General features: G+C 42.0%; 1 protein-coding gene across 4 annotated transcripts in view; it reads left to right on the forward strand.

Annotated features, from left to right (window-relative positions):
- trim9 (tripartite motif containing 9) overlaps nt 1-22,755 on the forward strand; it is a 67,347-nt gene that overhangs the window by 20,469 nt on the left and 24,123 nt on the right. For all 4 annotated transcript variants that reach the window (XM_079573448.1, XM_079573449.1, XM_079573450.1 and 1 more), the window contains exons 2-3: nt 3,265-3,360; nt 5,087-5,209. In XM_079573448.1, coding sequence (XP_079429574.1) covers nt 3,265-3,360; nt 5,087-5,209 — 219 coding nt within the window. The remainder of the gene's footprint in view (nt 1-3,264; nt 3,361-5,086; nt 5,210-22,755) is intronic.

The raw sequence follows: 22,755 nt of genomic DNA on the forward strand, positions 1-22,755 counted from the left end.
TGTTAGCCTGTTAGCTTCTTCTTCGTGATTCTATTAGTGTGTATTGGGGCCTGCGGGTCGGTGCAGGCAAAGTTGTAATTGTGGTTTTCTGGCCAGAGACACCAGGGGGAGATGAAAGACCTCCCCAGTCATCCCATTAACACTTGTATTACCCCCAGAGGATTTATTAAAGTGATAGTCTGTAAGTTTAAATATTTCACAAATTTAATAGTTTTGTGTATAATTGACCGTCTGGGTCTGAAATTTAAGGTAACGTAAGTATTACAAACAGCATTTTTTCAACTGATTTCAGCAACTAGTCAGAATCCGCGGGATACCACTTTGACCAATGAGACGAGCTTTTCCTGTGAACCAGCCTGTCAGGTCCAATCAGGAGAGAAGGGGGAGGAGCTTGACTGTTTTGAAATTACTGTTCCTGCGCTTCTCTCTACCTTTCCTTACTTTGCAAACTTACAGACTACCACTTTAAGGTAAACAAGTTACTTAGTACTGCTTTAATGCAGTCAGTTCATAATTTTTGGAAAGAGTCCGGTTGTCATATCACTAAATGCAGCTTTTTTGAAAGAACTGCGCTAGAGATGAGACGTTCATGACCGAGCGGCTCTTTAAGGGGAACGGTTCAAACTGGGTCTCAGTTGTGAAAAGAGCCGGATTTTATTCAGTCATCTTCTTTTCCCAGAACTCCCCACAAGAGTCAGCCCAACAACGGAGCAGGCGACACAAGTCAAAGCTAAATGCACTATAAAGGACTTATCACACAGCTGCAGTCTCTTTTTATTACAGTTGTGGACTCGGCTCCCAGTAAAGAGCCATAAATCCCAAGCCAAAAGAGCAGTCAGCTTGTTAAACATATTAGTTTATGGGAATTCTACTCAACAACCCTTGTATTTTTGTAGTTAAGTGAGGTTTAATCATCCTTCAGCTCCTCTGGGAAACTCAAGAGAAGTGTGTGACCTTGTGTCGTTTAGTTTAGGTGCATTGCTGTTAGAGTCTTTTATAATAACTTAACACCTATTGTAGAGCAAAATCCTATGCATCTGGTAAAACGTGGCTTACTTTTCCTTTTTGGTCCCGTTTCATAAAGTTCTCAATCAAATCACGTTAAGTTCTCCTCCGTGTCTTATTGAAGTCGTGTGAACCAGATGTGCAGCTGAACGTGTTTCGAAAATAGCAGAGCTGCTCCCTGCGTCTCCTCTGCCCCATAAAACTGTGGCTAAATCAGAAACTGGGAGATTTAGACACGCACATTTAGGTTACAGTTAATACTAGAACACGTGCTTCGTCATTTAGGCGCTCGTTGCCGTTATCACTCAAGACTTGGTTCATATTTATATATTTGAGGTTGGAGTGAGTGAAGTGTTCTTGTTTTTTCTGGATTTGTTGTAAACAGAAACTGGCATCAGGCCAAAGACAAACTGCAGAACAGCTTTGGAGTCTGATATTCTTACAACTCTTGGGCCTGGGAGATTTGCAAACCATTTTCATCCTTGTGTTTCTTCCTCTTTAGACTTGATTTACTTCAGTTTGTCTCGGTTGATTGTTGGTGAAGCCGTGGTTTAGTGTTTTGGTCAGTTTAGTGCAGTACAAAGTGTTAAAACTAAATATGTGAAGCTGATGATTCATCATTTTGACCATGAAAACAACAAAACAACCCCTACGCTGTGTTGTATGGGACAAAAGAGACAAAACACACAGGTGATTAATCAACTGGCCTCGCTACAAAAAAAAAGTAACCCAGTGTCCTCACTTTTCAATCTTGGCTTAGGCTTGTTTTGTCCTGGCTTAGTCATAATTTTGTTTTTATTTAGTTCTGGTTCAGGAAGGAAGGAAGGAGTTTGTGATTGTAGCACATGGATCTCTAACCCAACCCTTTTTTGGCTATGAACATCCTGAAGACAGTCGGCAAACATCTGAATCAACATAGTAAACTATTCGGACAAAACTCAAGTAAATCTCTTAAAAACATCATCTTTGCCAACTCTCCTGGGTGAACTAGATAGATAGATAGATAGATAGATAGATAGATAGATAGATAGATAGATAGATAGATAGATAGATAGATAGATAGATAGATAGATAGATAGATAGATAGATAGATAGATAGATAGATAGATAGATAGATAGATAGATAGATAGATAGATAGATAGATAGATGGCTTTATTGATCCCGAGGAGGAGGATCTACAAAATTAAGAAGTTAACAAGAAGTTAAGGCACTGCGAGACAATGTTCAAGACATATCCCTCTCTCCTCCTCCTCCTCTGCTCCTCCCTGATGTTGCTCTGATGGCATGAGGGACAAAAGAGTTCTTCAATCTGTCCTTGGAGCTCACGTTGCTTCTCTGGCAAGAGAAGACCGAGTTAAGGGGGTGGCTCTGACTGGACAGGATCGCCCTGATCTTGTAGAGCGTCCTCTGCCCTACCACCTTCTCCGCTGACTCCAGGCCCAGTCCAACCACTGAACCCGCCTTCCTGATGAACCGGTTCAGCCTCTGAGTGTCCCTTTTCCTTGCGCAACCCCCCCCAACAAACAACAGCATAAAAAAGAACACTGGACACAACAGACTGATAAAACATGTACAATAACTTAGAACCTGACCCTGAATGAAGCCAGCCGTCTAAGAAAGTATGTTCGCTGCCCAGCTCAGCTTGTTGTCCAACTTGCATAGTTGCACGAGTGTCTTCGAGGAATAAGTGTCTCTGATGTGTTTGTTGTGTAAAAGAGACCCCTTTCACAGGCACGATCACAAAGCGCCTCACATGGGACAATGTTTACATTCACTCCTTACACGGTGGTAAGCTACAGCTTCTTTTCCTGCAGATACTTGAATGAGGATCAGTCCATTACATTAAAATAAAAGTGGCGGCGATTGAATGCTCCTCTCGCTCAGGTCTATGAGGAGAGTGCACGGCTCTTGGAAAGAGTTCATGAGATCGATTCTGACCCTCGTCTTTTTTTGTTTGTTGACCCATTGGTAAATCGGCGCTTATGTCCTATGGCTATGGACAAAAGCGTACATGTTTTCAGTACTGGGGGAAACCGGAGTACCCAGAGGAAACCTACGCAGAGGAGAACATACAAACTCCACACAGCAATGCTCCGTCCGTCCAGGGATCAAACCCAGAACGTTCTTGCAGCAAAGCTCGTCTGGTTTGGTCTTGGTTTGGTTTCGGTTTGATTCTGCTTTCATCCTTGTTTTGTCCTTACATTCTATGATGGAAAACATTGTCAAATCTGACCGCAGTTGTGTTGTTGTTCCTTCAGGGGCAGCTCTCTCAGGCTCTGAACGGACTCTCAGACCGAGCCACTGAAGCCAAGGAGTTCCTGGTCCAACTCCGAAACATGGTGCAGCACATCCAGGTAAACTATCCACTCACGGGACATTTAGACCTAAAGATTAAATGTAGAAGGTGACTCTGCACACTGTAGCCATTTGTTTAACATCGGTGAATCCATTTTTCACAACAGATTTACAAATCCCTCCGAAGTAAACCAACATTCTTACACCCTTTCGAAGTGAACGCTGTGCCCCGTGGACGTTGGCAGCCTCAGCACAAGCGCATTACTCACATTTTATCATGTGGTGCTAATGATCGAACCGCCCACTCCACACCAAAGACACAAGAAACACTGAGAAACTGAGAGTGTGAACCAACAGGAGGAAAACAACACAGACTTTACATGGGAGGGTTATGTAACTGCGAGCGTGTAGCCATAGTAGTCTGTAGAAATTAAAGTTTAATTCAAATAACTGGAAGAAGAAGAAGGAAGTTGACAGAGCTGCAGAGCCTATGCGGCGTTGTGAGTCAGAGTAAATTCTTTTCTCTCCCACTTTCTCCCCTGCAGTGCTGTCCTCACAAATTACTGTTTCAAGCCTAAAATGAGGGAGAAGAGCAGAATTAAACCTATTGCTGTAGATTAGTAATGGTTAAGCTTGACTAGGTTCTAATTTTTTACAAAGATGTGAATTCTGGGATTTGGCGTGATTTCTGCAAGGTCTGAAGGGTGTTAACGATGACAAAAGCCAAGTTTTAGTATAACAAAATCAACTACTACTGCAAAATGTAAACATCACCACCACCTGTATCAGCAGTGCCTAGAGTGACTTTTAACTCAAAGAAAATGCCATAATAGATCATTTTGAAAGAGTCAGTTCAGCATAAATTCTTTTATAAGTCAATTTTTAAGACATGCCTTTGTTGATGTCAACGACTTTTGCGATAAAAGTTGGAAAAATGGGAAAGTTGATGCTGCAATGCTCTGTGATTGATAAACACCAAGACACCACAATAGTGTTTCCTTAACTTTGTGAAAGGAGTGAAACAGCGCCTCCAATTTGGCTGATGGCCAAAAAGTGTACTGCATCCACATTTACCATTTAGAATGAATGGGAGTATTTAGCCAATTTTGACCGCGGGCCCCATTTTGGGCACCCCTGAATCAAAGAAACAGCATTAAAGGAAGAGACTTGGTTGTTTAAGCTGAAATAAGTGCTTTTTTTTCCCTCCAATTTTTGGACATTTTAATTTTTAATTTTTAATTTTTTCATAAAAAATAAAAAAAAATTGCCCAATGTTTTTTTTTTACACAACAGTTTTCTTAATTTTGCCCCAATTATTTCTCGTTTCCATTTTTATCCCCTTATTTTTGCTATCATATTACTAATATTCTCTCTATTTCCCCCTTTTTTGCCCATTTCCCCCCATTTTTTATCCAGTTGATCCCAAATTTTCCCCCCTTATTTTTGGCCCCTTTTCTCCCCATTTGTTGTCACAATTTCTCCCCATTTTTCCCCCAAACTATTTCACATTCTTCGCACATTTTTGTGACCTTGTAGATGAACCCGATATTGTATATTTGCAGATCTTCCACACATTATTGTTCTGTTTAGAGGTTCTTGACGATGACGAACATTTTAGATAGATATCGGATAAAGTATCATTCAGGTATCAGTATCATAAATCAAGTATCGTTAAAGTACTGAAAGTAAATTTAACGCGCCCGGCCCTAATTCTGACCATCCCCAAACACTTAACACATCACTTACCTGTAATCCAACACAGTGAATGTACATGTGTTATTTCAGGAGAACGGCGTGGAGTTCGAGGCGTGTTTAGTGGCTCAGTGCGACGCTCTCATCGACGCCCTGAACAGAAGAAAGGCTCAGCTTTTGGCCCGAGTCAATAAAGAGCATGAGCACAAGCTGAAGGTGAGTCCACAACACACTGCACAAAAGCCTGTCCACTGTGGCATGTATTTGGAAATCTGCACACTTCGAACAGCATTTTCACCCAATTTTCTATCAGTTGTGGTCATAGATGTCTTCAGGCCTTAGTTTTCCCCCTCAGGCGACTTGTTTGTGGTAGAAGTATGAGCTTTTACATTCGTCAAACTCAGAAACTCATTTGTTCAGTAGCATCAAGTGTCCATATTTCCACGAGCGCATTCTGAAATAATCTGTCTAATGGGACATAAGCCACGGCGGAATACATTTGTGGTTAGAGCATCCAATTTCACGCCCGAGCGCCGCGTGAAAATCCGAGTTTAGACGCGGTTTCAGGAAATAGCGTGTGCATTAGCGACATTAGCGACGTTAGCCTCCGCCCACTCCTCAGATATCTGCTCCCTCTTTACTCTCCCATACATCACCCATCGCACGGCAGATTAATGCGAGCAGTTCGACGACCGTTCCAAATCTCATTTACATTTTACAGGCAGCATCCACCTACCCTTTACTGTCAGTGCCAGCTCTGATTTATACTGATTAGAGTCGAGGAAATTAGCGGCGCGTGTTTTGTTAATCAGAGGTGAGAGCTGTTGGAAAGTTCACCCTGACACTGGGATGCTTTATCAGAGGTTTCTTCTGCATTTTTGGCTTTCTCATAGTTAGTTTGCTTTTGTTTGTATTCTTTAGAACTGCTGCATCCTTAGGTTAGGGTGACCAGATGTCCCAGTTTACCCGAGACAGTCACAGTTTTGTGCTCTCTCTCCCAGTGGATTTCTATAAAACCATTGATTTGTCCCAGTTTTTCACAAGTACCGCGCCTCAAGCAGCTTTTTTACTTGTGTGCTTATCGACTGAACCAATTAAGCAGCTAGATGTCTATCACCTGGATGCTGATTGGTCCATTTAATAGAGATTGGACTTTCTTAAACAGGAAGTTAAACATGGGACAATTTGGCTACCCACCCAAAAACTCCCATTGTACCACGTTTTTTAAAGGTACAGGCCACCATTATTTCTGAGATATGTTCTTACCTGAGCTTAGACAAGTTTATATGTACCTGTCTGGTCTTTGTGCCCGTGGAGGAGCGTGGTGGCTTCTAACTTCACCCTGTTTGGAGCTATAGGAAGATACTGAGAGAGGCCAAATGCTAACGACATCTTTGGTCGTTTTGTGTGACTGAGCACACTCACAAAGACCAGATAGGTTTCGTATCAACTCGTCCAAGCTCAGGTAAGAACATATCTCAGTATGGAAACAACGGTGGCCTGTTCCTTTAATGTGGAAAATCTGGTCACCCTGCCATAGGTGTCACTGAATCATGTGTGCTATAGTCATGGTTTATTTCAAGCAGAAATCACTGAACAGCTACATAGACTGCCTGACCTGGATTTGAACAAACTGTTCTGATCTGGGGTCGCTGCAGTCGGTCAGCTTTAGGTTAAGCAAGACTCAAAGAAGATGAGCCGACAACCTGAACATCCTGACGGACCAGGTTATTCCATCAATGGGTTTCTTCTTCCCTGGTGGCACAGGCCAGGATTAATCAGGCTCACATTGTGAAAGAGTGTTTCAGGGGGACCAGATCTTAACCCCATTGAACATTTTTGGGATGTGCTGGAGAGGGCTTTGCGCTGTGGTCACACTCTCTCATTAACAATACAAGACATTGCCATTGCAGAAGCTCATTGAAACAACGCCACAGCGAATGTGCTGTAATCAAAACTAAAGTTGGTCTGTCAACAAAGATACTGAGTAGCCAAGTAGTTTTAAAGCCTTTATTGTGAAGTACATGGTGGGCCAGATCTTGTAGCGGCGCAGGCTCTTGGCGAATTATTTTCCGAGTGGCGGCGCTATATGTGCCATTCGCCTCCCCCACCTGTGAGGGGGCGTCACAAGAGGAGGTGACTGCACTGATGGAAACACGGCTGACATTCACTTCCTCGTTTACATTGCACTGTCTTGCGTTCTTTCTTAAGCCTTAGGCTCTCACAGGTCAAACTAAAAACTTTATTTACTCCATCGTGAGCTAAACGATGTTCACGTCTCGAGAGAAAAAGAGCTACAGCGTCCGCTGTGGCGCGGATCGGCCGCGCTCGGCGTGAACGCGAAGCAAAACAAAAGCACATGTTCACCCCACACAACCACTCTCCTGGACGTGGAGTCGATCTGGTTGGAGGAAAATGTGTGTGTCTCCACCCACTTAAATGCGCTAAGTCTGGAGTGGCAAGATCACAAAGTGCGCGCTATCGTCTCCGTTTTGATGCGCAAGATGGGGCCCGGTAAGTCTTACAGAGAAACCAGCCTATAGCCGCAGGACTTATTATATTTAGCCCTCCTTTCAACCATGTACATGCTCAGGTATATATAGATTACGGTATCTAGTTGACTTTTGTTATGACCCGGCTCTTTTGAATCACACGAGGACAGATATTTGGATGCAGCCAAAGTAAACACTGGAGATAGAAGTCATCTTAAAGATGAATTGTTCCTAGTTACAAAGAAGTACAACCAGCTGGTGAAGTCCTGACCTCCTTTGACAGTCCCTTTTTATCCTAGTTTTGCGCAGAGAGGGTGAGTCAGTTGTTTGTGGCTCTGTGTTTGTACTTTATCTGTTATGTGCAGATTGACTATGGTGTTGACCATCATCTATCAGCTAATCTCTCACTGATATGGTCTTCATGTTCTGTAGCGTTCAAGCAAAGCAAGTGAGAAGTTTGTTCAGATTTAGTTCCACAGTATCCACAGTGTGTCCTGATGCAGTGGAGATGATGACTATATTTATTGTGACAGATTTACGACAGTCTGGTTGAGTTCTATTCCTATCTGCAGGAGACTGTTGTGTCTACATGTTGACACTGTAGCTGTGGGATGGTCATCCGGTCACCACACAGATGTTTAATACACTCAGGCTTTCAGAACAGTTTCTACTATGTCTAAGTTACAAACACAAACAGAATAAATTTGATAATCCACACAAATAGAGCAGGGGTCTCCAAGTAAATTTTGCTGGGGGTGTATTGCCGGTGTCCATAAACAAAAGCTCCAGTAAAATATATTTTAATTGGGAAAATACTATTGAGGAAACTTTTTTCCACAAATAAATAATAATGAGCCTGACAGGACTGTAGCCTCGGCTTACACTTGTATTGCACTTAACAAGCCTGTGTCACAAGTCATTCACTCAGCACAATTATAATGTGTTGTTTATATCCTCTTATTATGTCAGTGCCCTCTGCTGGTCACGTGTGGAATTCTTTATTTATTTAAGCTGCCCCCTATTGGCTGGAGTGAGCATTCTGGTTATTCCTTTAAAACTTCATAACTTGGCACTGGAACGGGCTGGAGACTTAAAACTTCATAACTTGGCACTGGAACGGGCTGGAGACTTGCCTTTTATTTTTCCTTTGACATATTCAGGAATTTGTGCTCTTCAAGTCAGGGGCCGGATTGAATCATCTCCAGGGGCCGCCTGTTGGAGACCCCTGTATTAGAGCGTGTGACCTTTTTTTCTGTGTCGACTTTGTTTTTTGGTCGGGCAGTGTATTTGCTGAGTGATGTTTTATCAGAAATGCAGCAATGAAATGGACACAGATTATCAATGTTAATACCGCCTACAACTTTGTGGCCAAGGCTATTTAGAGGATAAAATTCCAATATTCTTAGATGTCAGATTCTCAAATCATTTTGCTTTAATGGAAAATTCCTGCAAATCGGTTTCCTATTTATAAAATATAATCGACAAGTGCAAAAAGATCTGGAATGATGCATCTCTAGTTTTGTCTATATCCTCCCAAAAATGTAAAAAAAATGATTTATTGTCATTCAGATGCACGAATGTCACGGAATTAAATTTCTTTGCGTTGTCGTTGGCTCAGTTTTGAAAATATCTGGATTGTGAGAGTGAACAGGAGACAGCAGAGAATTGTTTTGAGGAAACTCCAGACATCAATCTCACAAAATGACAGTATGAGCGGCTGACTCACAACTTTACCATGAGAATATTACTGAAACTAAAGGTGCACCACAAACTGTATCATGATGTTTCTTGAAATAAGCTGAACAGTCAATATATCGTCCCATACATTAGAGCTGAGTGTTCTGGGCAATTTAACCATTAATCGCAAGCCAGATTCGATGTGGGGCTTTGCCAGTTGTCGTATTTGATCAGGTGTATTATTGGATATAATAGATACAGTATAAAGCCAAATGTGTGGATATTTCATGCAGCTCTGGGTTTATTCATATGAGTCTATGTGACAGCACAGATTGCGATCCCACATTTGCCGGGACGGTGTGAAATCTCATGTTACATAATGAATGTGCCATGCATGTGGTCTGGACGCGTTCACATGTTGAAACAGAGGCACTTTGATTAGGACAGAACACTCACTGGTTTTGTAAATTGTTTCAGATTACATCACAACATCCAACTACAGTGTAAAAGGTAGAAAATAATACTTCACGATAGTGTGCAGACCTTATTATTGTTAATATTAGGCGAGCTAGAGCACATGTTGTAATCAAAAGGGGTCATAAGCGTTTACTCATGTGCAAAAACAATAGTGTGTTCAAAAGTGGATCAGCTGCTGCAGAGTCATGCACGCTGCAGGTTGGTACAAACAAATGTAGTAGCTGATAACTCAATGAAAGGTTCTGTAATGCTTCATTCAGGCTCTGATGTTCATCACCGGGACATATCCATGGTTTTCTGCAACATTCAAACTTTGAAGATGAGTAGTTTTATTTTCAGCAAGATGGGGCACCTCCACAATATCACCGCGATGTTAGATCCTTTCTTAATGAGATCTTGCCAAACAAGTGGATTGGATGAATGGGTTTTGTTGTTGAATTCCCTCCGTGTTCACCAGAGCTCGAACCTCTAGATTTTTTATATGGGGAGAGCTCAAGGACAAAGTCTACGCCATGAAACCTGCAGCGGCCGCCTGTATCAGATTTGGAGCGCTAATGCAGTAACACACACTATTTCAAATTGTAAATCAGGTGCAACATGCTCACAAATGAAATGCAAACTCCCAGACATTTACCAAAGTATTTCACACTCGACTGATATAGGTTTTTCTCTCCGTTCAGACTAACTTCTCTGTGTGGCATGGACAGGGAATAGTAAGGCACTGTCAGTGTTGATCTGTGACAGAAGGGGGCATATGGGCTGATTTATTCAGGGCATTTATGTTTCAGAGGAAGACAAAAATCATCAGATTCCAAAACAAAAAACTTTAAGTTTCTTTCTCTTATGGTTCCAGAATTATGAGCAAAAGTCTGCAACCTAAAATATACAAAATTGATGTACAAACTAAGATTTGTATCGCAATGTTTTTCCGATCCTCTGAGGCCTAGGTAGTTGTGGGCTCATTTTATGTCTCTGATTGGGTTTTTTCCAATGCACAAAACAGAAAGTCTCTGTCACTTTCGGTTCCAGAGATATCGGCCTTTTAGTGTCATAATATCGGTAAAATACCCAAATACCAGCCCGATATATCGCCCTCTATTTCATATTGCTTCACAGAACGGAAAACATGAATTGTATTACCAGTGTGGGTTTCATAAAATGAAACATAGAAGGCAATAATATCAATAAAACTAAAATACATTGTCCTATACATCGCTAAATATAAATGTTTTCATCCTGGATTTAAACATTGTCCGGGCTGACGCTTGTCTCTCATCAAAAGACTGTTCTAGGTTTTAGCTTCATAAAACAATTGCAGATTTTCTTCTGGATTGGTTTCAGTAAAACACACTCTATACAGTAATACACAAGCCCCACCAAAGAGAAACAGCCAAACATTTCACACATTTGGCACCATTTGAGTGGGTCCTCCTGGCTGTGTTCGCCTTGCAGCCCTGTCCTGTGGGAGACGACCGACACAGCCACACGCACAGGGGCCGGCGCTCATTATTTTCGACAGCGGAGAGGTTGTAATCGAAGCCTTTTGTCGGAGCAGTCGATGGGGGAGAAGGTTTTTTCCGCTTCATTATTAGCACAGGGGATGAATGGAGAAAAGGTTATTGCAATCTGCGTGATGTGAAACGCACGAAAGCCGCCTCTTCATCCCGGCACCTTTAGTGTTTGGGATTAGAAGATCTTACCCTCAGTGTTGATGTTCCTTCGTCCTATTTTAGCCTCGGTTTAGTCCTTGGCGTTGCATTGTTTGTTGTTTATGGGACTGCAGTTTTGCCAGGAGGTCGTCGACAGCTTCATTTATCAAAATAATTCCGTATAAAGCTTTCCTTCGGTCACATATCTTACTGTCCTGCTCAAATAAAACACCTTCTCTTGCATTTTGAATCTATAAACTCAGGTATTCTATCTCAATCTAATTAGTTCCAAGGTCGTACTCCTCCCATAGTCTCCTTTTATTTACCATTACAATAAGCCCCTATGTCCCTAAGGCATTAAAACCAATACTACAGCCGTAATTGGATTAGGGCCCTGCGGTGCTGTGTTGCTAATGCCGTTCTTTATGTTCTCTCGTCTCATAGGATTTGTATTACATCAAAAGCAACACATTTTGGCTTCAAACACATCCACAACGCTGCGTTTTCACTGGTAATTATGAAAGTAATGCGGTGGTCTGATTTATCTTGCTCGTGTAGGTCTTTGGGGACTTGGGAACTAGAGACATGAACAAATAGCTGTAGCAGGGGTGTAGTAGTAGTAGTACCTGCAGTTCTTATTGTCGTAGTATGAATAGAAATAGGAGTAGAAGTTGCACTAGTTGTTGTAGTACAATCATCCCTATAAAGCAGGGATCTGAGATAACGCCGCAGGAAATAATCACATGGGGTGAATCAGGCAAGTACACAGGCCAGTTTACGTCCCCTCTCAGGGAGATGAGTCGCCCGGGGAAGATCACTCCATGTTAGAGCCATATCAACCATCGCAGACCTTGAGAACTTCAGGGAAGGGTCTCCTGGTCGTTCCCAGAGTCAGGACTAAACACACAACAGTCTTCATGAGGATGTGAGACAGGCCTCAACTCAATGGATTTCAATGTTCAAATCCAGGCTGAAAACCGGTATTTTGTGCATATGATGACAGAAAGTGTTTTTTATTTTATTATTTAGATTGATTTGATCTGCTTTCTTGTCGTTTTATGCAACTGTGAATTGCCGTGTGTATGAATTGTGCTCGACAAATCAACTTACCTTGCCTTAAAGGGACTATACGGGAGTTTAAAAATGTTAAAACTAAGTATTTTTTTTGTAGAATGAGCCCAGACCTGTTCACCACAACTTTATAATAATCCAGACCCAAAGACAAGAGATCTGATATAAACACTAAGTCATAAGACATAAGTCACTCAAAAAGTTGTTCATCTGAGTCCGAAGTGCCGTCATGCTCGAGCTTAATATAGCACCTGCAGTTACGCGTAAGCCCTGAGGTGGCAGTAGCGAGTGTAAAATTACAAACTTGCATCTGAAAAGTTGATATTAGTGAGTATTTGACCTTGTAGTGACCCAGTGGCTGTATGAGTGGTCAGCATGGCGCCTTTACTTTCCATCACCGTGGTCTCTACAACGCTCCAGGATCAATTGTTTTGTAGGTTTTCTGGTGAGCAGTGAAAACCTTCCTAACAATTGATCCTGGAGCGTCCTAGAGACCACGGTGATGGTTAAAGTGATAGTCTGGAAATCTAAATATACTACAAATTTTATAATGGGCGGCACGGTAGCACAGCGGTTAGTGCTTGTGCTTCACAGCTAGAAGGTCCGGGTTCGATTCCCACCAAGGACGGGGCCTTTCTGTGTGGAGTTTGCATGTTCTCCCCGTGTCTGCGTAGGTTTCCTCCGGGTACTCCGGTTTCCCCTACCACTAAAAACATGTACAATAGGCCAGGATGTATGAGAGTGTGTTTGAGAGTGCGCATGGGGGACGACGGATGAAAATTAGCCTAAGGCTACAATCCGGTGTGGCTTGTTCATTAACTTGCACTGTCCCTACCAAATAAACCATAAATAAATAAAATAAAAAAATAAATATAAGATGTGCAAAATCGACCACCTGCTCTTGCAATTTGATGTTAAGTAAGTAATAATACATACAGTATATATGTTTTTGTGTTAAGTCCCTCCTTCCTGGATCTCAGCCACTTACCGGAGTCTAGCATCCTCCCGTGTCGACCAATGAGACGAGCTTTTCCTGTGAACCAGGTCCAATCAGGAGGAGGGGGCGGAGCTGCTCCTGCTCTCCTCATTTGGCAAACTAAGAAGGGCTTTCTGGTTAAAGAGGGGAGGAATTTGATTGTTTTCTTTCACATAACACTGCATCTCCCCTCGCTTTGCAAGCTTACAGACTATCACTTTAAAACAGGTGATACAAACGTTAACATCGCTACCTCCATCCAACATGTTGATTTGTGCAAGACACCGCTCAGGAATAACAATACTCTTTTTGACAAGTCCCATTCCTGCAGAAATGATGCCTAATATCGCAAACATTACATCACTGCAGTAACCGTTCTGGCTCTGTTTCCTGATTTTTTAAAGTAGCCCACACGGGGGGGAGAGAGGAGGATGTAGATATGATATACTCCTATAAAACAAGCGGTATTGAGTGAATACATAAGAGCCGCAGTGGGCCTCTGCTGCGGACACTTGACTCTGCATTACACTCCTCTCTCTGCTGCTGCAGGGCTCCATCAGCGGAAAAACTCTGCTGTTAAAAGTTGCAGAACGATGGAGAAACTTCTGAGTGAAAAGGCTTTGGTTTTGCGAGAGTAGTTTTGAATATCACCCACTCTTTGTAACAGGAGTCTGGCGCGGCGAGGCTAATGGAGGGCGCTTTGACATTTTAATATAACGTTTATCAGATTTGCTTAATGTGCTGTTTGACATTTGCGGTGGGCAGAGGTGGTCCAAGTACTTCATTTCACTGTTTGAGTAAAATAGGCTACGGCTGATATGCACCAGTACAAGTAAAAGCTGCTCTGTCAAAGTATTTCGCAAGTGAAAGTATCTGCACAGCGCCACCTACTGCTCTGGAGTGCGCAATATTAGGCTTTTAAATGGGACAGGATATGCTGCAAATTTGACTTATTGCTTTATAGAAATCTGTGGTACTGGTTTGTTGCACGTTGTGGCTATGCCAGCTCCTCTGACCAATCGCCCATCACTATTCACTTTATTCCTGAAGTTCGCCATGAATTGTGCCCAGTCTGTCACTTGTATTAGTTAACATAGGACTGGAAAAGATAACACATTGAATGTTTTGGGATTTAGCTGTTGAGTACCATCAATACAGACCATTTTTCATGATATTTGTAGCACCACAGCCTATTCTATGTTATAGCTATGGACACATGCTATGGCTCGTTTGAAAGGGGCGACTCTAAGCTCTTCGTAGGTGGAAACAGTTTAATTCTACGTGCCTCGGTTCCTGAGAAATCTAAGCTAAACAGAGGCTAGTTTTGATCAAAATCACAGATTTTTTTCCTAGAAATGGAGATAACGGGGTTTATGCAACACTCTCCTTTCTCATTAACTCCTCTCTCCAACTCTCTCCTCCTCTTTCCTCCATTCTCCTCTCTGGACGGACACTAACGTTATGGGAAGAAGCAAATGTTCAAATATCTCAGTTTCAAGTCAATTTTGTATAAGCTGCACATGTGTGGAGGCTAAATGCGGTAACATGCTAACGTCTTGAGCAGCTTAAACATTGTCTGAGGCTCGCAGAGAAAAGGTTTTCTGTTTTCTCGTCGATGTGTCTGTGTGTGTGTGTGTGTGTGTGTAGCTGGACTGACAGCTTCTTTGCAGCTGTCATAACAAACACATGCAGGTTTGTTTACTACGCTCTCACAGTTATCTTCAGATTCAGGTTATTTGCCATTTCTTGAGCAATGATCACCATCACATTCAAAATGCTTCTGTCAATCAGATGTCCTTTATTTTTACAACCTGAGTAGAGATATTGTTACATGTTGTAGTACAGCACAATTTTCCACTTCGATCTTGAAAATGGCCGCCTTACCTGATCTGGAAAGTGTTGAATGTGTCGCCGTGTCTGACCTGATGCCAGTAGAGAATTACTGATCTGTCCCGTGGTCGCATCCCATTTACAAACTTGGGAAACTTTTGGGTTTTTGCACATTTTGCCGAGTTGACACGAGTTGTCTTCGGTGTCCTCATCTTTATTCATGTGCGCTCCTGCTCCGGTGACAGTGAGCCCAGATGAGGAAACTGCGGCTCTTTCTTTCTGCCGCATTGGCCCCCCCCAAAAAAAACCAAAACAACAAAACAAAACAAGCCCCGAAAACTGGAAACTCCAATTAACCGTGTGACATTTTAATCACCACAGACTGCGGCTTATCTGTCTCCGACAAAACAGCAGCTTCTAGGAAGGAGAATGTATTTAGATTCATGGGGATGTGATAATAACTCGTGTCCAACTTGGTTAATCTTGATGGTTATTATGGCAGATGCGGTGTCAGGTGTCTGCGAGGCTCAGCGGTTTTGTGAAGTTGTTTCTGTCCTGGTTTTGTTTTGCGATTGTTCTAATGAGTCCTTTGAGTGAATATACCTGGTTTTGACTAAAGTGTCTTTGGCGTGTTTGGAGCTGGAAAGTCCACGACAATCAACACTAAAGCAGCTCGAAAAGTAAGTCAGGACAAAAAAAAAATGTGTTGAATTTTACAAAAGAATAAGAAAATTCTGAGAGGATTGGATTGGATTGTTGGAACAAAAAATGCCAGACTTATTGATCTCACTCGTCTTTTTCGTACAAAAGGCGACCGAGATGACGCTGTAATCCTAATATGGTCATTTCCTTCCTGGGAGACAGCCCTGACTAAAGTCTATATACAGGAGAAACTTGGGAAATTAGAATATTGTTCAAAAGATCATTACACGAGCTTATTACAGAAGGTGCAGTTACACATATGGCCTGAGGTGGCAGTAGTGAGTATAAAATAGCCAACTTGCATCCAGCCCCTTTAAAAAACGCCTGATATAGACTCATTACATGCAAAGTGACATACTTTTTTACAAGCTGTCAGCCACAATGATTATTTTATTTTATTTTATTGGTTTATTTGGTTAGGACAGTGCAAGTTAATGAAGAAGCCACACCGGATTATAGCCTTGGACTAGTTTCCATCCCCCATGCGCACTCTCAAACACACTCTCATTCATCCTGGCCTATTGTACATGTTTTTAGTAGTAGGGGAAACTGGAGTACCATGAGGGACACGGGGAGAACATGCAAACTCCACACAGACAGGCCCCGTCCAGGTGGGAATCGAACCTGGGACCTTCTATCTGTGAAGCACGAGCTCTAACTGGTGCCGCCCATCAAATTATAACAAATTATAACAAATAAAGGCTATACATATCTCGCTTTGCATGTAATGATTACTGTCACAGTTTAAGTTGAATAACAGAAATTAATGTACTTTTTAAAAAATATTCAAGTTTTTGGCCTCTTTTTTTCAAAATCAGGTTTTCTTTATTCTCTAGCATCTCCACTTTAAGTAGCTCCTACAGACTCCAAACTTTACAGTCTTGGACACAACAATATTTTTGAAAGTTTTTTCACTGGGATTTTCTGGCATCTCATTTCTAGCCTTATTTATTGAGATTAATTCCACAAAAAACAAGGTGCGATTTGAATTTTTACAGATTTTTCTCTTTGTAACTAATACGCCAACTAAATAAACCCATACATTCAAACCTGATCCATTATTTAGAAAGAAATAGGTGATTTGGGCAATTTTTAGGCTTAAAACGCTTTATTTTTCATTTGAAAACATAAAATGAGAGAACTTGCAGTACATTTTTTCTCATATTTCTCATATACATATATTCATCAACATTTCAAACTGATATCTCTTGATTGATATCTCTTTTTGTATTCGCCTACAGTGTCTCACCTTAAATTACTCAGTTCTTGTGGACGAATAGAAGTTTATTTAATGAGGGAGTTAAAATAAAATCAACAAGTGAATACTATATACTAAAGTGGTGAATCCTGAGCCTAATATCAGTTCATTCGAGTTCACTGCAGTTTTCTTCCTCCAGCGCGAGCTCGGAGCTGCTGCTGTCGGGACTGTCTGAGAGCCTGTGATTTAAGGAGGAAATATGGGCCAAACTCCAGAGTGAGCTGCATCTAAAAGAGGAGAGAGCGAGGGAACAGGAAGTGAAAAGTTAGACAGGCGATTTCATGCAATAGATGACAGCGTAAAATGTGTGTCAGAGGCTCCGGCTGTCGACTCGCGGAAACTGACAGTAAATCCTGCGACTGGGGCTGGAGTTTATTTTATCAGCTGTATTTTACAAGCTCATATTTATGTGGCTTATGGAGGAAAAGCATCAACAAGGAAACTCACTGGTGTAATGAGTTCAAGCCTCATCGTACACACTCTCTCATCCAGTGTTTTTTTCTGCTCAGAGATAAGTCTAACCCACAACCTCCGTACTGAGAGGGAGAAAAAACACAGCTGCACAATTCAGATCACACATGTATAAAACAAAGTAATTAACGCAGACTGTAACCTTATGAAGAACTTTATTTTGCGAGTTTAAAGGAACAGGCCACCGTTTTTCCACACTGAGATATGTTCTTACCTGAGCTTAGACGAGTTGCTACGTACCTGTCTGGTCTTTGTGCCCTTGGAAGAGCTTGGTTGCTTCTAATTTCCCCCCGTTTGGAGCCATAGGAATACATTGGGAGAGGCCAAATCCTAACAACATCTTTGGTCGTTTTGTGTGACAACTCGTCTAAGCTCAGGTCTCAGTATGGAGAAACGGTGGCCAGTTCCTTTAAAACTGCAGGAGTTTGTTCACAAATCATGATGTTTGTTCTGCAGCTACAGGACAGTATAGGCTCATAGATATATATAAAGGCTAGATGTCTTAAGGCAGAGTCACTTCCGGCATAACGGGCGGCCATCTTGCCACAGGGAAGCTTTCTGGCGAGCTCAAGTAAGTGAGTGATCAGCATGAACACAAATCCTCATATCTCGCTCAAATCGCAACATGTCGAAATAAAGATTTTCTATTCCATTTTTTTATTCATATGTATGCAGTGTCATACCTACATCTCTGAGGTTTATAACAAACCAAACCGTTTGAAAATCGGTAGAAAATTGAGCAAGTTATGGTTGTTTAAAAGTACATGCACCATAAAACTCAATGTTATGAGTGAGCGAGCTCCCTGTGGCAAGATGGCCGCTGTGTGTAGACGTCGCCCTCCATTGGCCAACAGCGCGTATGAGACATCTAGCCTTTATATATATCTATGAGTAGGCTACGCAGAGCAACCAATCGCATCACAGCCGTGAGGTCTTACCTGTGCTATGTCGCTCTACAGTCGATGTTCACATCACAAGTCGAGGAAATAATCCAAAAACCTAAAGAGAAAGCCGGTGTAATGGAACCGATTGATGAAATAGCTGCTGGATGCGTGAACTTTGATGAGCGTTGAAACAAGGGCAGAAGCTCAATAAATACCGCCGTCAGTGCCCCTCCGCCTCCTGGGTTTGTCCCTGTTTCAGAGCGTGGTGTCCTGCACTGGTCTGCTCCTCCACCTCCTCCTTCCTCTTCATGCTGTGCAGCTCCCTCCGCTCCACAACAGTCCCTTTTATGTTTCCTCTAGTGCCTCTTGTGACGCCTCCTCTGTGCTGCAGGTGTGGGGGCTCTTGGTGCCTCTTCAGTGTTTCAGAAGCAGAACAAATCTGTAGGTCTCAAACGTCTCATGAGCTATAGCTGTTTGTTTACTTTGAAAAAGCTGTGTCCTTCAAGGCCTTTACGGACTCTCTGCAGCAAAAAGAAATCCACTGGACAAGAGAATCCAGTGAAACAGCACAAACCACACCATCTTATTTTATCTTATTTTAACTTAAACAAGTGCAAGTTCAGTTTTTTCTTAATTTGACGTCATTCTCAGCCTAGTCTTGGGCCTGACTTTCTGACTTACTTTGCTGGGGAAAAAAAAATCCTTTCTTGTTTTCCTTTTGAGCGTTTTAATGCAACTTACTGCGTAGAAACGTTTTACAAAAATATTGCGCAAGTATTTGTAATTGCAATAAGAGAGTCAAAAAGTGGCAGTTTTTCCCTCATATCATGCAGCCTTGAGCTAACCATTATTACTATGGTTTCTCAAACGTCATTATAAAGCATTGGATTTGATTCCAGCAGGCAATTCTTTGAAAATACCGGCACCCCTTAACATTAGTTCAGTGAAAATCAAACATCAAACTTCATGTTTTGCTGAAATTTTCCTTACATTTTCATATATTTTTGCTCAAAAGCTGCCTGTTCTGTCAAAATTACTTTCATTTATACACATTGTGCCAACTCTTAAGGGGAATAACATCAATCTTTCGCATTTGTTGCTTTAAAGACATTGTTTTGGAGCAATAACATGAAACCTTGATCACTAAAGTTGCTTCAGATTCTCAGCAGTACAAAGCGAATCAATAAAATCTTTTCAAATTAAAAGCCGTAACATTTCGCTTTAGAACACCCCTTTGCGATCACATCTCGCCCCGATCCTCATCTCTCTTTGGAGATCTCATCCGCAGTGGTTGAATTGCAGGGTTGTGTTTTTTTTTCTTTTTTTTCTTTTTCCTGTTGCTGCAGAAGGATGCTCGTCTCCGATGGCAACAGCAGAGTCTCTGTTACTAAGCAACGCCGCCTCCTCCGTCCTCTCCATCCATCCACATTATAGTTATCCGGCGGGGGACCGGTGAGGGGGATCTCCCACCGACCTGGAGGAATATGCAAGAAATAAAATCATCCAAGACCCCGATAAAGCGGTGTCGTAACTGGGGCAGGAGGGGGAAAAAGTTACGATTTTATGCACCATCGCTACATTTTAGTCCATATGTTGAAGCCATGCTAAGCAACATCTCTATCAAGAAGCAGAATAAAATGAAATGTAAGCACTTAGTGGAAAAATACCTCCAAAAATCTGGGCTTGCCTCTCCTCAGACTTGAGAAAAAATGGCATTATCTACTACAGTGTTTCCCAACCGAGCAGTGCAGGGACCTTGAGCTTGAGCACTTAGCAGCGTTTACTTGGAGTTATTTCAGGTCAAAAAGATGAAACTGATGCACTTCAATATGATTTTAATGAAATGTAAATAGTGATATTTTCCAGTAAAAAGTGTTTTTAGATTCATTTTAAACCCAACACACGACTAAATACTAAATCTCATTATTAGCTAGAGTTAAGTTGATCGTGTTTACCTTAATAAATCCTTTCCGTGGTCCCTGTGGGGGTAATACAAGTGTTTATGGGATGATTGGAGGGTCTTTCATCTCCCCCTGGTGTCTCTGGCCAGAAAACCGTGTTTGCAACTTGACTGCCACCGGTCCGGAGTCACCAAAACACACTAATGGAATCACGAAGAAGAAGCTAACATGCTAACGGGTAAAGCTAACTGCGGGCTTACATCACTTTAACAGTATTTACAGCCAAGTTTGAGTGAAAAAAATATTTCCGTTGTATAATTGGATGTTAAATATCCGTCTCTCCCTTCGCCTTTTCTGTCAGCGTAGTATTTACTCTCACAGACAATTAATATGTTAAAAAATCCTAACTTGCTACGACACCTGCAGTTGCGCTTATGGCCTCTGGGGGCAAGAGTTACTTAGTACTGCTTTAAAATAGTATAGAAATGAAAAACTCAAGAGGAATGTAAGATGAAAAAGGTCTACAGGAAATGGAGCCTGTAATGTTCCACAGAGTACCTTTAATGTCGAGGGATGGTCAGAATTCTGTGGTGGAGTTTGCCTTTATAGGAGGATTCACACCAATCCGACGCACTGTCACTGTTTGGGGGGCTGTGCGCTCGGGTCTCCTGTTTTTGTTCCCATCTCACCTGCTCAGAGTAACATCTGCACTGAAGCGACCTGAACCCCAGGCCATCAGTGCAAGTGTGCATAATGTCGGTGTATGTTCAGTAATAAGTTGTAAACAAAATGCCTCGGTCCCCGTGGTCGCCAAGGGAGCTAATTATATTCTCAGAGAGTCCCGCTGCCTTTTTATTTATGTTCACGTCACAAAGAAGTTCATAGATTTTTTCCAGCATGTTGATGAAAAAGTGTGCATGACGTATGGAAAAATTGGCTCTGTGCATAACTTCAAATCAAAACAACGCCGCCCAAGAAGTGACTTCCTGTTTCGATCCAGCACACCAAAATAAAACACCATCTTATTCATTAGTTCAGCAGCTCACTAGTTCAACTTTCTTTCTTCCTAACTATTAACAGACAAAACACTTAAAATGTGTGTGTTTTATTATATTCTTGTAATGTTGCAAGTACCTGCTGAACAAATCAATGAGACGAGCTGTGTGCTTTTATTTTGGTGAGCTGGATCGAAACAGGAAGTCACTTCTTGGGCAGCGTTGTTATGATTTGAAGTTATGCACAGAGTCATTTAGCGCGAGGGAGCCAGATTTAGAGAGTTTAATAACACAAAAACACAGTAGAAAAACTCTCCTTCTGATATCCAGCTGATTCGCTGACCAGTCGGTAACACTGGGCCAATCACAGAGCTCCTATTGCGGCAACAGGGAGTTTGGGAATGGCTGCCTTAACTCAATATCAACATCCCATAATAGTTTGTCCTCTGAGTCCAGTTAACTGGACTCAGACTGGAGCTTTCTGTAATATACAAAGAGCGTGGTTTTATTTTCTTATCCAAACAAGCCCTTCTGGAAAACATCTCGTGCCTCGTCACCACCTCCTCCGGCTCCTGCGAGGCTTTGACAGTTTCTGCGTGTCCTGGTGTGAAAAAACAAGTGGCACTTCTGTTCAGTTCGTGTCACTCTCGGTCCGTGTCAAATCCCCGTCTGCGTGGCGGCGTCCCTCACTCCATCGATCCCCGGACGAGCCTCTGCTAATGATGAGATCGGTATTCTCAGCTCTCCTGTGCTGTTTGTATTAACATAAGGTTTAATCAGCGTTCACACCTCCCCCTCCTCTCCCCCCTCTGTCCTCTCTTTGTCTTTCTCGGTCATTAATCTAACTCTGTGCTGGACATTGCTTTGTTTTGTGGCGAGAGGAATCTCAGCGCTGACATAAAACGACCACATTCTGTTTCCAATTAGTAAAGTAGAAAGTGAACGAAGCCAGTGCAGACTTTTAACTCTTAACAATTTTTCCAAGTCCTCCTGACAATCTATTTAATTTGTGTGTGAAAAGAAAAGGATATTGATGAGTTAATTCAGTCATATTAATGTGTATCAATGTGCTTTTTTTTCACTTGCCCTTTAGAGTTTTATCATGAGCCGATTACAGTGAACTCTCGCTGTAAACAAACATGATGCGCCTTGAGGGGATGAACCCAGGGGAGGAAAAACAACTCATCTGAGACACGTGAGAAGCTTTGTGTTATTGCCTGAAAGGAAAACGGACTTGGAGGTAGCATTATGATGCTAACTAGCTCATCAGCTTTAGTTATTGGTTGTTTATTAAAAACTTTGGAACAAAGTCACCAACCACCACAGATTTGGATCAATTTCATGAACTCTCAGGTTAGTTTTCTAACATTTCTGTGACA

This window comes from Gobius niger (genome assembly GCF_951799975.1).
Source record: "Gobius niger genome assembly, chromosome: 16".
Lineage (NCBI taxonomy): Eukaryota > Metazoa > Chordata > Actinopteri > Gobiiformes > Gobiidae > Gobius > Gobius niger.